Consider the following 15,954-nt stretch of genomic DNA (forward strand, 5'->3'; position numbering starts at 1 on the left):
TTAGGGTTTATATCTGGATTACGCATGTAGCCCCAGTGCACTGGGCTATTAACCCCATGTGCCACGCAGCCCTGGGTCCAGCACCGTGGGCTGAACCTCCAGGGTGAATCTTGGCACAAGGCTGCAGTTTTCTTTACTGACCCTTCCCTACAGCAGAGGAGATTTCATTATTGCCTTCGCCCCTCAGAGAGCGTAGGGCCAGCTCCGACACCTTCTCCTCCTGCCCGCCCGCCTCCCCATGCCCAGGGATGCTGAGCTCCCTCCCCAGCCAGCTCTGCCCTTCCTTCTCCCTGCAGGACCACAGGTGGCCTTCCACATCCTCCTTGCCATACCCACCATGGCTGCAGCCCGCGGGGACGATGGGGGTCCCCCAGCCCCAGCTTCTCGGGGCACGTGGGGCTCTGGCAGCATGACTGTGCTGCAAAGCACCTTCGGCTGCTAGCCCCCGGGTTAATCATTAGAGGCCGACCATAAAATTGTCGCTGATGGAAAGTTCAGGCCGTGGCGGCTGGGGAGCAGGGAGGGCCTGCCATAAACATTTATGGCCCCAATGAATCCCTCGCTCTAACCTTGACACTATTTACTGAGCAGGAGGCCTTGGGAGGTCACGGTGTTGCCCAGCCATCGCTGTGGGTGCTGGCCAGGGAGCCTGGGCTGGGCTGGCCCCAGGAGGGGCACACACGGGGGTCTGCATGGTGGGATGGAGAGGGTGATGGACTACAGCATTTTGTGATGTTGCTGCCGGCCACAATGTGCCAGAGCAACCAGGACAGCCTGATGCCCTCCCATGGCATGGAGATGGCGGTGCCTTGGGCTGACCAAGCTGGTCAGGTCTCAGCGCGTCTCTGACCCTTTCCTACCAGCATGGGATCCTGCCGCATTCCCCAAATTTCCCCTGTAATCCTGGGATCCTCTGGACTCTCCCTTGCAAGCTGCCGTCAATCAGTGTCGTGTTGCAGTGATGGGAAGGACAGAGCAGAGACTGCGCTGGGGATGTGTTGGGCAGCAAAGCTGATGGTGGTGAGGGGAAACCAAGGGCAAAAGGTGCCTGGGCAGTGGCGCAGCCGGAGGACTTGTCCGCCAGGCCACATGTGGCTGTGCAGGGGGAGGCGTGGGGCTCGCTCGTGGCAGCACGCCCTGCTCCCGGGGCCGGCGGTGCATCCGTACCTGCACCCCAACACGGTCTGACACTGTCCTCCCCACACCCCAGGGTCAGGCACCCAGGGACAGACACCCCAGGGACAGACACCCCCTAGCTCGTCCCGCTGCCCCCGGGAGCCCGGGGCTTCCTCCCTCCCGGGCTCTTCGCAAGACCCTTCGGCACGGCCGGGGACTGGCGGGGGCTGGCCGGGGCCGGGGGCTGTCCCGGGGGCCGGGGTGTGAGCCCCTGGCCCCGCCTGTCCCGGGCTGGGGCCTGGCTGCAGCGGTGGCCGGTCGGGCGGTGCTGCCCCCTGCCGGGGCCGCGGCACATGGCGGGGGGGGACAGCGGGGTGTCGGGAGGGACCCGGGTGTGCAGGGCAGCGGCGGGGACTGCGGCAGCCCGTCCCCAACTGCCCTGGCGAGGCCACACCTGGAGCACTGGGTCCAGCTCTGGGCCCCCCAGTTCAAGACAGACAAGGAGCTACTGGAGAGAGTCCAGTGGAGGGGTACGGAGATGGTCAGGGCTGGAGCATCTCTGCTACGAGGAGAGGCTGAGGGAGCTGGGGCTGTTCAGCTGGAGAAGAGCAGACTGAGGGGGGATCTCATCAATGCTTACAGATACCTTGGGGGGGTGTCAAGGGGATGGGGCCAGACTCTTCTCAGTGGTGCCCAGCGACAGGACAAGGGGCAACGGGCACAAGCTGAAACATGGGAAGTTCCATCTCAATATGAGGAAAAACTTCTTAACTTTGAGGGTGGCAGAGCCCGGGCACAGGCTACCCAGGGAGGGTGGGGAGTCTCCTTCTTTGGAGATACTCAAAACCCACCTGGACACAACCCTGTGCAACGTGCTCTGGGTGACTCTGCTTTGGCAGAGTAGATGATCTCCAGAGGTGCCTTCCAACCCCAACCAGCTGGTGATTCTGTGCCCCTGGGAGCCCCCCAAACCCACCCTGGGCTCAGTGGTGGGGTTCTGATCCCAGCCTTGATGCTTTCGAGGACAGGAGCGCAGTGATGGAGGGACAAGGGGGCGGCAGACAGTCTGAGTCACTGCAGTGACGGAGAATCACCCGTTTCCATGCTCAGAAGTTGGTAGCTATTTATTGCACTTGAACACCAAGAATAAAACTGACACTCGCCCTCCCTCCCACACCCACCCCACACCCGGTCCCCCCGCCGCCCTCCCCAGATAGAGCATCCGATTTGAGCAGTGATCATTCTGTTCACAGCCACAGGTTCCAAAAAAAACAAAGGAAAAGGAAACGAAATCAATCCCTCGCCCCCCCACCCCCATCGAGCTCCCGCTGAATCCAACACGGTCACACTGCTCGACAGTTCGAGTGCACTTACAAAAAGAGAAGAGAAAGGCTTCAGCTGCAACCGTACAGACTGACAGACACGAGGGGACAGGCAGCTACCCCTCCCCGGGGCCTGATATTTTTGTCACGTGACAAAGCTTGGTACACTCTTAATTATAATATATTTTTTGCAATCATCTTAAATAAATATTTCCATAGAGATTTCCTGTATGTATATATATTTTTTTGTATATAATATAAGAGAGAGAGAGATATCTCATTTTTTTTCTTAAACCACTGTTAACGTATTTTCCCTGCTTGTCCAAAAAAATGTTACAAAAGCCCTAAAATTGTGCAACAGTTAGAAAAAAAGGACAACAACCCAAAGAAAGAAGGAGCCACTCAATATAGCCCCTTCCACCACCCCCTCTCCCACTCCCTGTCGACCTGTGGATGGGAAGGACATTCAACTGAGGGGCAGGGAGCCGTTGGGTGGCCTTTGGGGGATGGATGGCAGAGGGGCCACCAGCCCCTCTTCTGATGTTCCCACAGCCTGTTCACATCTGGATTTCCCTGTCTGGTATGGATGAGCTGGGACCTGCACACTTGGAAATGGGTAACAGCGAGGTCTCTACCCTGCTAGCAGAAGGATGGTGGTTGCATCAAGAGAGCAGTGTACACCATGAGTTGTGTCCTGCAGTGGGGAAGAAGGGTTAGCTCGGCTCCTGGGATGATCAGAGGAGATGGTTATGGGATCTTCTGCTGACAGACACCTCTTGGTCCATGGGGCTATGTGGCTGCCCCCTCAAACATGGCACTGTTGTTTGCTGGTTCTCCCCAGCGATCCTGCTGTGGGCTGCAGAGCAGATCATGAGCTCAAGGTGGGGGCAGATGGCTGCTGCTGCCTGCTCCAACATCTGAGGCTCCATGGGGGCATCAGCTCATGGAGAGCAAAGGGAAAGGAGGCAGGTTTGGGGTCAGAGAGGGGTTTGGTGCCTGGCAGATGGGGCATTTCCTTGGTGGGGGGGGAAAGACAGCTGTCCCAGCTGTGCCTGGCCAGGGTAAGGAGCAGCAAAGAGCAGAGGCCAAGGACTGGACTCTTCTTCTTCCAGAGTGGCCACACCAGCAAGACCTGAGAAATGATGATGTTGCAGCTGGACCTGGACCCTGGCAGCCAGGAAGGGAAAACAGGTGATTCCCAAGCCCACCCACAGAGCTGTGACCCCGAGACCAGCACAGCAAGTGCTTCCGCTTGGATATCCTGTGGTCTGCTAGAAGTGGAAGAGATGATCAGTTTGGAGGACTTCTGAGTTTGGTTTGGCCCCAACGGCCAGATGGGCTGGGCTGTGTCTGTACTAGGAAATGAAACATGCCACAGCCTGATGGGGACAGGAGGTCCGTGGTGGTGAACTCTATCCCAACAAGGTGGCCGCTTCCATATTGCTTATTGGGAACATGCCCTGGACCTTGTATCCCTAGAACTGTGGTGAGATTGTTGGGGCAATGCCAGTTAGTACATGTGAGGGACGGTGCCAACAGCTTAAAAGTACAGATGTAAGGGCAGCGTCCCTGGCTCTATGAGTCAAAGAAGGATGGTGGCAGTTGGTGATTTTCTTTTTTTTTTTTAGTTTTCCTGCAAGTTTAGGAGAAATCAGGAAATGTGAAGGAAGACACAGATGGAAGCTGTTCACCGTGGCTTCTAAACGAAAGGGTGGTGGTTTATCAGTGCTTGCTCAGAGATGCTCTTTGGATACAGGAACTTGCTCTGGAGAAGCAGGGCAAGGTGGGGAAGAGAAACCAGGCAGAACAGACCCCTAAAGTGCAGGTGCTTAATGCTGCCAACGTGGGCAGGTTGGGAAGTTGAGTCTTCCTTGGTCAGGCTTCAGCTTGACTGGAAGACTAGAAAGGAGTTGAAACCCCAGACTCTGCTTCCCTTGGAAAGGATTGGGAGCATTTTAGGTGTTGCAAAGACATCCAGCTGTCTCCAGGGGAAGACAGTAGGAGAGACGACAATAGGGAAGCCTCAAAGAGGAGAAACCACCTCCAAGAAGACAGCTCGAAGCCTTCCTGGAAACCAAGACGTTCCTCCTTAGCAGCAACTGCCCAAAGTGGGCTCTCAGTGAGAAGAAATTATATCTACCCCAGCATCTCATCCATCATCCCCGACAAAGCCCACTGCACCCCCTGTCCCACACCTTTCTCCAGCAGCAGCTGCTGGAGCAGCTTCACCCTCACAGCCCACCCGAGGTCCACAGTTAGCAGCAGCTCCAAAACCAGGCTGAAATCACACCTGCACTACAGCCCCCATGCAGAGCCCTGCCATGACCGCCTCCTTCCTCATCCATTTCATACCGAACCCCAAAAACACTCCTGACACCCAGAGAGCCTGGGTCTCAGGAGATGGATGAGACACTCACCGTGGCTGGCTTCAGAGCCAGCTCTGGAGAGGGCGAGAGAGAACTGTGAAAGAGCTGAGTCCTTCCTTTAAAAACAAAAAAAAATCTTCAACAACTACGCAACTACAGGAAGAAAAACAGATCTGTAAAAACACCCAAAATCTACTTTAAAAGCTAATCCTCTCCCTGCATGGATTTCCCTGCTTTGGGGCCATCTCTCGCAAGCCAGCGCAGCTTCACGGTCAAACAGCACAGGTCCACCGAGGCCTTGGGGACGCACGTTTGCACCCGTGGACAACCTGTGTGATTTGCCCCCAAAGAGGCATCTCCTACACACATCGCCAGCAAGCAACCACTGGCACAGTGGGACACACCGAAACACCTCTCAGGGTCTGCTCATGCCCCAACAGGTTGGATTTCTACCCCTCCATCCGGCGGGAAAATATTTTTGCAGCCTGCAAGGATGTGGCTGCGCTTCGCGTGGCAGCCGTCCCCGCCTCGACAGAGAGCAAAGCACTCAAAACCACAGAAAATGCAAAATACACGCTCAGAACTTACATGGAGAAAGCATTTCCTTTTTTTTTTTGTCTTTTTTTTCTTTTTTCTTCTTTAATGTCCAAAAACAAGCGGATTTTTGTTCATTTCTTTGTTTTTCAACACACGCACCGCCTAGAAAGTTAAGCGCCATGCAGATGAAGAAAGTGCAGCTAGAAAAGTCCCCCGGGGCAGCAGCGCTGCAGGAGCCTCACATCAACAAGCAAAGAAGTTCCAGTCAGAAAAAAGGAGAACAAGAAACAGAAGAATTGCCGGAAAAATCCCCACCCTTGGACCTCTACCTGACGGCAAAGAGGTGAGACCAAAATTCCCCTTCCCGGCCATGTCTTCTGTCCTGAAAGCCACATCCCGGTGGCTCCCCAAGAGCCACCGCCTGGGTTTGCCCTGCAGGAAGACCCGTGGGTTGTGGGAAAGCACCCCGGGGAGGGGGGTGCCCACAGAGATGGGTGCCCCTGGGAGACGGGTGCCTTCTTCACCCGCCCAGTGCTGCAGGACAGGGTGGGACAAGCCGCCGTGGCGCAGGGTGGGAGCTGGCAGCTGCGGGACCCCTGGTAGGAGCATCACGGCAGAGCAACCCCTCTACAAATGTAAACGCAACAAAAAACAGCGACCCCCGAAAATCCCCCACCCTCCCCACCCTAAACAGTTGAATGTTCCTAGTTATTACATAAAGATCCATTTCAGCAAATACTCAAAATCAAGTTACGAAATACACGGTAGGTTGTTTTCTTCTCCCTATAAAAAGGCATGCGCTCAAAGTAGAAGACGGCTAAAGGCTTGTTTGTTTTCTTCGAAGCACGATCAGATTCTGCAGAGTTTTGTTACTTTATAAGCTTGCATTCCTCGCCGTCGCTGGAAGGAGTTGTGTGGGCGATGGAGGTTTGCGCCCCAAGTCGGTGCCCAGCTCAGCCGCCCCCGTCCCAGCCTGGGAGCCGAGCGCGGGAGGAGCGCCGGGTGCTGCATGCGAGGGGCAGGGGTGGGAGCTGGGGTGAAGGATGCAGGCTGGGTGGTGGGTGGGGAGGAGGGCACGGGAGCGACGCTACCGCTGTGGCATGGCTGGGAGAGCCCCGGCTCCCGGCTGTGCCAGCGCGGTGCCGGGAAGCAGTCGCCTTCCTCCTCCTCTCTTCTCCCAGCTCCACCAGTCCCTGCTCCGAGGGGAGAAGGGAGGAAGGAGGGCGAGCACCCCTCTCGGCACGGCAGCCGGAGCCAGGGCGCAAACCTACCCACTCTCCCGGGAAGGAGCCAGCCTACGCTCCTGGGGAAGGAAAATAAACAGAGAGCCTTTACTCACCCATCCAAACATGGCCCTCCTTGCCCAGGGGCGCGTGGAAAACAGGCTTTGCAAAGCGTTTAAACAGCGGTTCCCAGCCGAGGCTGCCGGGAAGCGGGAGCTCTGGTCGGGAGCAGGCAGGAGTCACGGTGGCAGACAGGGACCTCGATAGCAGCAAAGCAAAATCCACTGGCACACAGGGAGGGTGCAGCACAGAGCGGCTCAAAACTGCCTCCCTGCCCTCCTCTTCCTTGGGGAACTCCCGGCAGAGGTTGGGATGGAGGCGGGTGACGAGTCCGAGCCCAATTCAGGAGACGTGCCGGGCGGTGGGAGGTTCCAGCAACTCCATGCAGTCAAGGAGGGAGGCCTTTACCCCTGCACGCGTCTTCTCGCTGGCCAGATGCTCGGGTTTAGGTTCATGGTTTCTTTTTTCTCGGTTCATGCAGAGGAAAGGGACCCAGTGCCACAGCCACGGCAGGGTGGGGGGTTCGATGGGATGCTTGCGCGGCGCCAGCAGGGCCGTGGTGTGTGGGCGGTGAGAAGCGAAGGGTTATTCCAGCGGGAACCAAGCAGCAGAGCCAACAGCCAAAGTCCCGTAGGTGAAGATGTCGGAGGAGGTGTCCCCTTGGTAGTCAGTCAGTGACAAACCCCACACGGGCAGGACCACGCTTCAGCTGCAAAACACAAACCAGGCAGAGAGGGAATTTGCTTCCACCATCCCCTTGGCAGAGCATCCCTCTCCCCATTGCCACCTCGTGGCGATAGGCCATCTCCTCCCCACCGTAGACGCTTGGGGCAGGATCCCACCCACTTTACAGCCTCAACGCCACCAGCAGCCTGTGCCCCCCCGTGCCCCATCCCCGGAGCCTCACAGGGCTTACTGCGGTAGGACAGAGGGCGCGCCGGATCTGTGGAAGTGGACGATTTGCCATTTGCCATCCCGGCGGTGCCAGATGCGGGTCTCCTCGGACTGGGCGGTGCGGGGGATCCCTCCCGCGTCCACGTACTGCGTGATGCGGATGTAGGCGATGCAGGCGGACTCGTCTCCCATCAGGTGGATGTGGGGGTTCAGGATCGTTGTGTGCACGGGCTTGCTGTTCCGGGACCACACTGGAGAGGGGACAAGTAGAGGCAGCTTTAGGCAGGGGAAGGAGTTTGGGTGGCTTTTGCCCAGGGCGGCAGCAATGCGGGAAGAGGAGATACTTGGGTTAAGCTCTGCTTGGAGGGGCTGAGTAAATGCTGCATGGGTGGGTTCAGGATGGGTCCACACAGAAAGCAGCTAACCAAACAACTCCTCTGCGTACAGCCTGGCCCCAGTTGACCCAACAGGCTTGATTCACCTCCTGCTGGGATCTTCCAGATCAGCCAGAGATGGTCCCAAAGCCACCCTTACCCTCCTATCTCCAGCAAACTGATGGAGGTCAAGACACAGCTGGGCCCATGGGAGGTGGGAAGGGTCCCTCATGAGGCAAGGGGGCTGCTTACGGTTTTCAAAGTAGAATCGGTGGAAATCCAGGCCTTCCACGAGGTTGCCCAGAGCCTCGGGCTCGAAGGCAGTCATCCCAGGGTCGCACATCTTCCTGGGGAGGTGGGAAGGGGAGAGAAAAGAGAGAGGTTACCTCACCACTTCTGGTGTGAGAGCCTGCAAAACCCAAACGGCTCCTGCTGGGGCTGATTCCCCCTCAGCCTCAGACCAAGAGGCCTCCGCACCAGCAAGCGATTGAAGCAGAAGTCTGAGCCCGTCCCTGCACTCTGCGGGAAGCCCACCCCACCTCACCTCCTGCCCACCGACTGCAGCCAGGACCCCAGTGAGGCAGGGTGAATTCTCCATCACTCACCATCTCCAATTAAACCTCCCAAAACACCACCATCTTCTTTGTAAGGAAGAAAAACAGCAGGGCAAAGCTCATATTCTCTGCTCTGTATCAAAATATCCCTGCTGCGATTCTCTGAGGCAGGGATGAAGACCTGCACTTGCTCAGAAATCGCTAATTAAATAGGCCTTGGACAAAGAATTGTACTCTGTGGAGCATCAGCTCAGCGAGTAGAAAGCAGTTACGCTTCCAAGCAGCTTGCAGCAATCTGGATATAATGGATACCACAGATGCAATGTTCCTTCTTCCACCATAAATCACAGTTACAATTATTCATCTTTCTGCACACCAGAAAATGGGCTCTTCCATGACAGTGAGACCAGAGAGATGTGGTCAGCTCAGTGTGAGAGAGGCACTGGGTTTGGAAATCAATGTCCCCTGCTTCTCTTGGATGGTCTCCATGCCCCACCACCACATCAAGCTGGTCACCCTGCCCCAGGCAGCAGTAAAACCTCCCGGGCTGCATTGTCGCAGTGAGAGCACCCGCTCCGGGAGGCTGAGCCCCCACCCCAGCCCAAACCTGGGCACACTCACGTGTAGGACTCAAAGTCGCCGTTGCTTATTGCTTCGATCAGCTGCTCTGTGACTTTAATGATTTCTTGCTTCCGTACTGTTGGTTTAAGGAGAAAAGGAAAAAAAAAAAAGGAGAAAACAAACCAAAAGTGCTGGCGTTGCAATATCAGTGATGCATCTTTTTCTCATTATAAACAGACCGCAGGACGTTGGGGGCCATTGCAAACCATCCAGGGAAAAAGCAGAAGAGTGACTTGGGAGAGAGATGTGGGGAAGGGCTCTTCACCCCCGGAAAGGCCTCCAAAGTCATGGCAAAACTGAAAACCCCTGTATTTTCCTAAAGAGCAAAAGGGTTAATCACCACCCCTGTATTTTCCTAAAGAGCAAAAGGGTTAATCACCGAATGGTGAGCTGCCCTCAGCCTAAAAGTTGGCACAGGCTGGTCTGGGCTGCAAAACCTTGCCAAGCTGGGACCTTCTATCCCATGAACTCACAGCAGGCTGGACCGAGGATGCTCTCACCTCCCTCTGAGAAGGGAGGAGAGGGTCTCAGCTGGGGGGGAGGACAGGTGGGTGATGTGGCCATCCGCTCCGGGAGACACAAGGAGGGACCCCGCGAAGGGCATTGCACCGTGCAGCCACTGCTGGGGACCCCGGGCGCTGCCGGCTCAGCTGGGAAGGGACCGGGCTGTGAGAGTGGGTTTGGCTCCCCGGGATGGAGCAGGAGCTGTCAGATGTAACCCTGGGCTTATTAATGAGGCTCTGCTTCAAATGCAAATCGGCGTCATGCTTGGCTTAACTTTTTTTTGTACTGTGGCTAATGAAAGGAGAGGGAGCACGTTCCTGAGAGCCGCTCAGAAAGGAGGAGAGGGACCCCCATCACTTCCCAAGCACCACCTGCCTCCGTGTCCGCTCTCGGGGAGCCCCTCCCCAGGAGGACAAACGTCCCATTAACTCTCATGTCAGGCCGAAGTCCATCTTGCTTTGTGCTGAGATCGCTTCACTGAGAGACTTTACAAATTAGCACCAGTAAATTATTCCCTGGGTTATTCTTAGAAAGCCGGCTCTGGCAGGTGGGAAGGAGGGAGGGAGGGAGGGATTTCCCCTGGAGGCTTTTCCCAAAGGGCCATTTATTTTGGAGGAGCGGGTGGAGGGGCTGCTATCCCTGCAGATTTCTGCCATTTCCATGCCAGTTTTCAGCGAACATCCTCGTTTTTGGGACCCCCCCTCCTCGCCAGCAGTGCCCCAGCTGCTCGGGGCAGCAACCCAGCAGTAAAACCACCTAAGGAGTTAAAGCAACTTCTGAAGGGCCCTGAGGCAGCTCGATGATGGTGGGTTTTGCTGTAGCCAATATCTCCTTAGGGGTGGCTGCACTAATGACCTCGGGACACCCCTCCGAAACAGCTTGCCCACCCTCCCAGGTGCCCCCGCCACTACCTTTGGTGTCTTCATCCTCGATGGTGGTGTTGGTGCTCTCCGACGATTCCTGAGCAAAGAACAGAAAGGAGAGACGGAACGGTGAGAGGGGTCTTCGCCCCACGCCAGACGGAGCTCGTGTGTTCGCAGCCCCCTGAGTCCGACCCCACAGCACTCGACTGTGCCAATGGACAGAAACCAAGGAAAACGCCAGCAGGTGCAACCCGTCCTCAACCACAGCTCTAGGGCAGCACTGGCAGAGCCCTCCCTGACCTCCACTCCTTGTAGCCAAGGGCACAAGAGCTGGGCTGTGGAGGGTCTCGTAGGAACGGCGCTGCCTTTCCTACTGACACCTGTGGGGACAGAGATGGGGGCAGGTCCGGGGGGGTTTGGTGGGTTCCTAGGAGCGTTGCAGGAGGGGCAGGGAGAGGGGCTGTGCGGGGGTGGAAGACACCATGTTGACTGTACGATAAAGAGAGAGAGATGTACAAATTAAACAGCGAGGAGGAGCTGGGATGAGAAAGAGGGGACTGTGCAGGAGTGAGAGAGACCACACTGACCGCAGAGTAGGGAGAGAAATGTACAATAAAACAGAGTGCTTCCAAGACCCACATGGACCACCGAAGGCTGAGACACAGCTCTCTCAAGAAACAGCTGAGAACTACACAGATTTGGGGGGGAGGGGGGTACTGACCCCCCGTCTCTCTCCAGGAGCCCCATCAAGGCGACTCTGCTAGCGGAGCTAGAGCAATGGCTCTGCTAGCTCTTCCCAGCAGAGCCTTGCTTATGTATTACCCATAATACCCCGATGTAGGTTGGCAAGGTGTCCCATGACCATACAGTCCCCGCAGAGGCATGGAAGGTGTTTCTCCAAGGCTCCTTGGACCGATGCAGCCTGCAGACCTGAGTCAGGAGAACTGGGAGAAACGGCATGAGAACCCATCAGCAAGAACCAGGGCTGGCTTCCCATCAGCTGGTGGCCAGCAAGTGCCTGCACCAACCCTGTTAATGGGGTTTGTGGGTGATACGGCTTTGAGGATGTTCCCTCCAACCCCGGTGTCCCTTCTTCCCTACCCCGAGGTAACTTCCAAAAACGGGGGAAGCTGGAACATGTAGAGAGGCCCAGCAATATTGGCATTGAGGAAGACGAAGGACACTCACCATTAACTGAACGCTGGAACTGGACTTTCTTTTCTGGAAAAACAAGGAGAAGAGATGGAACAGGAAGAGACACAGAGTGAGAAAGGCAGAGAGCAGCACGTGAGAGGCAGCAGCTCCTGAGTCACCCTTCGTGGTCCTCGTGGAGGGGCAACCTGGGGCTCCTGTAGGGACGTACCGCTGGCTGCGGTGCTGGTGGTGCCACGCCAGATCCCTCCCCACGTTCCTGCTGGCACCTTGCTCTCCTGACCTGCCACAATCTCTGGTGTTGCTCATCCCAAAGACCTGGCTAGTCCAAAAGGGAGTTCCCTAGGAGTAGATGACCACTCTGGTGGCTTTGTGCCCAGGCCAGGGAGCTCAGAGGAACAAGAGTGGGATGCTGAAAAGCTAAGGCAGGTCCACCTGTACACCCCTGCACCCTGTGTGAATGCCATACTGACGTTCACAGACTCTGGAGCTGTTCTGGGTGCATCTGCCCATACTGCTGACTAGTGTGGAGATGCTCAGTTAGCTTTGGACCTAGACCAGTACTAAGCTGGCTGGTTTGAAGCCAGCATGGCTATTGCTACTCAATCCCGCAAGGCAGACACACCGTGTGGGAAGCTGTCCTGAGCGCAGCTCCAATGCTTTAAACCAGGACAAGTCTTTTCCAAAGAGAAGACCTTACGCATGCACATATTTGCCTCCATCCTTGACCACTATCGCTCGGCTTCAAGGCTTTTGGGTTGGATGACCCCACAGCCACGTTTCTGCTTGCAATCCCAAACTACTACTGGGCTCTCTTTCCTTTCTGTGCTCTGCTCCCCATCTCCATCTTTAATCTAGCCAGGAGACAGGGGGACATGCATGCTGGCCTCATGCCCTTTCTCCACCTCCAGCTCCCAGGTGATGGATCACAGCGGGTGATGGAAAACACCAGTGTGCAGGAATCAGAAGCTGCAGTGCCAGATAATGTGTCTTTTACCAGCATATTTAAGGAGGCACGGGCTCTACCTGCCCTGCAGAGGGAAAAGCGGCACACGCTGTGCAAACCTCTTGGGATTTGTGTGTGGATGGGCTGCAGCCTAAACACTGCTCATATCCATTCCCCCTCATCGCTCCTTTCACGCCCTAACTGGCTCCCACCAGCATCGTCTCTGAGTTTCCCCCTCTGCCAGTGCAGCTCTCCCCTCCCTCACTAGGTCCTGCATTAATCCTTCTTCACCGAAACAACAGATGTCCTAAAGGGCAGAGCGAGCTGCGGTATTTTGGAAGGAACCTCATGGGAAACGGAGCTGCCGGAGCTGGGCTGTCTGCAGGAAGGGCTGACAGCTTCTGCTACCCAAGGACGTGAGACGGGGCAGTAAACTGCAGAGATTTCAGACGCAACAGAATGCAACACAAAGCAGTGACCGCATCGAGTCTGGACATACAGTGACGGGATGCAACACGGGGCAGTGAGCTCATTAATTTAGGACGGGACAGGATGTGACATGGGGCAGTGATTTCATTAGCTTACAACGTGACGAGATGGGACACTACACAGGGCAGTGAAGGTATCATAGCTGCTGGGACCAGAAGACATCCTGGAGACCCCAGAGCAGGGGTCGAGAGGAATTTTTGGTCCTGTGAATGCTTTTAGTAGGGGAGGAACCCCGTCGGGATGGTGAGTTTTGAGCCCTCTGAGCCTGGGCTAGCAGCATCCTGGTGCTGGAGGGCTGTGAGGGCAGGCTGGAGGGCAGCACCAGCTACCTGCTGCCCACCTGCGTAGCTTTGGGCAGGAACGGCAAGGGTGGCTGCCTGGGACCTGCCTGCTCTCATGGGGACGGTCAGTCCAGCAGGTTTCTCCCAATGGGGACACAACTCTTCCAACAATGAACCACACCGTGTGGCCTGGCTTACAGCCCTGCTCTGAGCAGGCAGGACTGTTACCTTCCCACCTGCCCAAGGCAGGTTTCCAGGTTCCTGCCTTGCTTTTCCAGCAAGATGGAGAGAAATGAACACCACCCAGCGATGCCCTGACGTCTGCCAGCTACCCACAGTGGGCCATTAAAGCTTCGCCCAGAGCAACCAGCCTCCCTGTGCCCCCGTGAGCGCGTTACGCTGCGAGTCCCCCCAGGCTGAGCATGGGAATGAGAGGTGGGAATGGTAATGCTGAAGGTGGCCAGCACAAGCAACCTGTTACGAATGAGCTTGCCTCTGCTTTGTCTTCTCCTCCTCTACCTTCCTGACCATCTAGCCAGGCTTTCTCACCTCCACTTGTTGGAAAGGTGGCAATAAAAAACCAAACTTATTCTCCAGAGCTTGTACACCCTCTTGAGCTGAGTGTTGGCTGGAAGACTGCACTCAGGACGAAGCCTCACTCGCTGCTCCCTGCTCACCAGCGAGGGGATCAGGACTGGGGGTACAAACCAGACTCTTTGATCCCACTCAGAAACCAGTCCCGCCTTGCTGTTTCAGTGACAGGCCAGAAGGCTGTTTACCCAAACTAGGTATTTTGCTACAACAGCAAGTGACCCTCTCCCCAGGATAACATCTGCCCTCAAAGCTACTTTGAGATCCAAGAGGGAACATCATTAGAAAGTTGGGCTGGCAAATGGTCTTCTACCACCACACCATCCCTGCGATGCTAGAGATGAAATTCAAGGCTGTCCCTTTCTGCTGGAAAATTAGATTCAGGACTGTGCCTGATGAAGTCTCTCCACCCTCCAGTCTCTCCTTTTACAGCTTAAAAACTTATCTCCTGATTGCTCTCACCTGTGCTCCAGCAAGTCATACTCAGTCAGCTTTACCTGTGGTGTCATGTCTCAGGTGACACCCAGAAGCAGCTGGGACCTCAGAGCAGCAGAGGACGGGCCAGCAGTGGCTGGCAGATGGGTTGCTGTGACTCCCGTGGGACCTGTCCCCTCTGTGCCAACACTGTTGTCCAAAACTAGCAATCCTGTCCTGGAAGCCACGTGATACCCTGACACCACAGCCCAAAGCAATGTTCTCTCACAGCAATGCAGGCCATCAGCTTCATGTTGCAGAATAAGGCTGCATGGCCAGAATGGTCTGTTGTGAGGCTGAGCCCAGGTTCGGGGGGTTGTGCATGGTCTCAAACCTTGCAGGCTTGGCCTGTCCTAGGCACTGGGTCTGGAAGGAGTGGGAGCAAGGCAAGCCTTCCCCAGACCACTGACTCCACTGACCGTTTGGACTGAGGAGGGTAGAAGCTAGCTGAGGGCTCTGCTCTTCCCAAACCCTGTGCCCCTCACAGCCCAACAGCTGGGTCCCTATGAAAGGGCTGGAGGAAGAGGAGCGGCCGTGCTGCAGTTGGGATCCCAAAGCTCTGCCTGACACCTTGCCCCCCTGCCCTGCGATGGGGGATGTGACCACGCCAGCTCTCCCCTGCTGAGTGATTGCTTGTATTCATGAAGGGAACGGGTAAGGAGACACAAACCCTCACACAGGTCATTCCTTCCTGCAGGAGGGTGACAGAGCTTGCTAACCACCACATCTCCGTATCAGCAGAAGCAGCTGCTCAGCAGCAGGATTTTGCTGCCTCCAGGAGCCACCTTGTCCTGGAGGAGAGCTGTGGTCCCACCGTGGAGGGATAGGTGAACCTGAGGGCTCTGCAGCCCGAGAAACAAGGTCCACCAAGCACGGGTTTGTTTTTAGAGCATCACCAAGCCATTTGCTCTGTCAAGTATCATCAAGCCAGCAGTGCTGCCAAGAGCGTTAAAGGCACCCATGTGCCACCCTGCAGCACACCAGCCCTTGGGGACGGGATGGGACAGGAGCTCGGGGACAAGCCCAGCCCCACCAGCCGCAGACCCCACGGCAGCGGGACGTGTGCTGGGGTGAGAGGGAGATGCAGCCGCCCATCTCACCAGAGTGCTGCTGCCAGGCTGAAGCCGTGGCTCTGGGCTGCAAAGCTGCCTCGCCCTGTCCCCTGTCCCCTCTCCTGGTCCAGCCTCTCCCTCTCCTTGGGGACAGCAAGGGGCGAGCATGCTTTGCAGGCAACGAAACAGCAGCGAATTCCCCCTGCGCACCCCTCCAGCACCAGCCTGCTCTCCTCGCTTGCCGCGCTGCGAAGCCTCCTCTGTGCTGCCTGTCCTGGCAGGAGCCGAGCCGGTGGCACGGGGACGCACTGGGACAGCCAGGCCAACAGCTGCCCTTCAAAGCGCAGGGTGTCGCGGGGACCGCCACCACGGCACAGAGACCCCACCGCCGCCCCAGCAGCCGCAGGGCAGGCAGGAGAGGGCGGTAGGGAGGGGGCTTACCTTCACGCCGTCATTCTTCTTGTTGCCACCACTTTTGCCTCCTGGAGAGAGGAGGAAGGAAGTTAGGAGAGCCAGGCAGGGCACCAAGACCAGG

General features: G+C 56.6%; 1 protein-coding gene across 1 annotated transcript in view; it reads right to left on the minus strand.

The window, feature by feature from the left end:
• Nucleotides 1–5,388: 5,388 nt before the first annotated feature.
• Nucleotides 5,389–15,954, minus strand: part of CAMK2A (calcium/calmodulin dependent protein kinase II alpha) — a 31,795-nt gene continuing 21,229 nt past the window's right edge. The window contains exons 13-19 of the mRNA XM_068408760.1: nt 15,861–15,901; nt 11,623–11,655; nt 10,483–10,531; nt 9,068–9,143; nt 8,145–8,239; nt 7,541–7,769; nt 5,389–7,333 (exon numbers count right to left, since the gene is read on the minus strand). Of these exons, the coding sequence (XP_068264861.1) occupies nt 7,330–7,333; nt 7,541–7,769; nt 8,145–8,239; nt 9,068–9,143; nt 10,483–10,531; nt 11,623–11,655; nt 15,861–15,901 (527 nt within the window). The 3' untranslated portion in view covers nt 5,389–7,329. The remainder of the gene's footprint in view (nt 7,334–7,540; nt 7,770–8,144; nt 8,240–9,067; nt 9,144–10,482; nt 10,532–11,622; nt 11,656–15,860; nt 15,902–15,954) is intronic.

This window comes from Nyctibius grandis, chromosome 10 (assembly GCF_013368605.1).
Source record: "Nyctibius grandis isolate bNycGra1 chromosome 10, bNycGra1.pri, whole genome shotgun sequence".
NCBI lineage: Eukaryota > Metazoa > Chordata > Aves > Nyctibiiformes > Nyctibiidae > Nyctibius > Nyctibius grandis.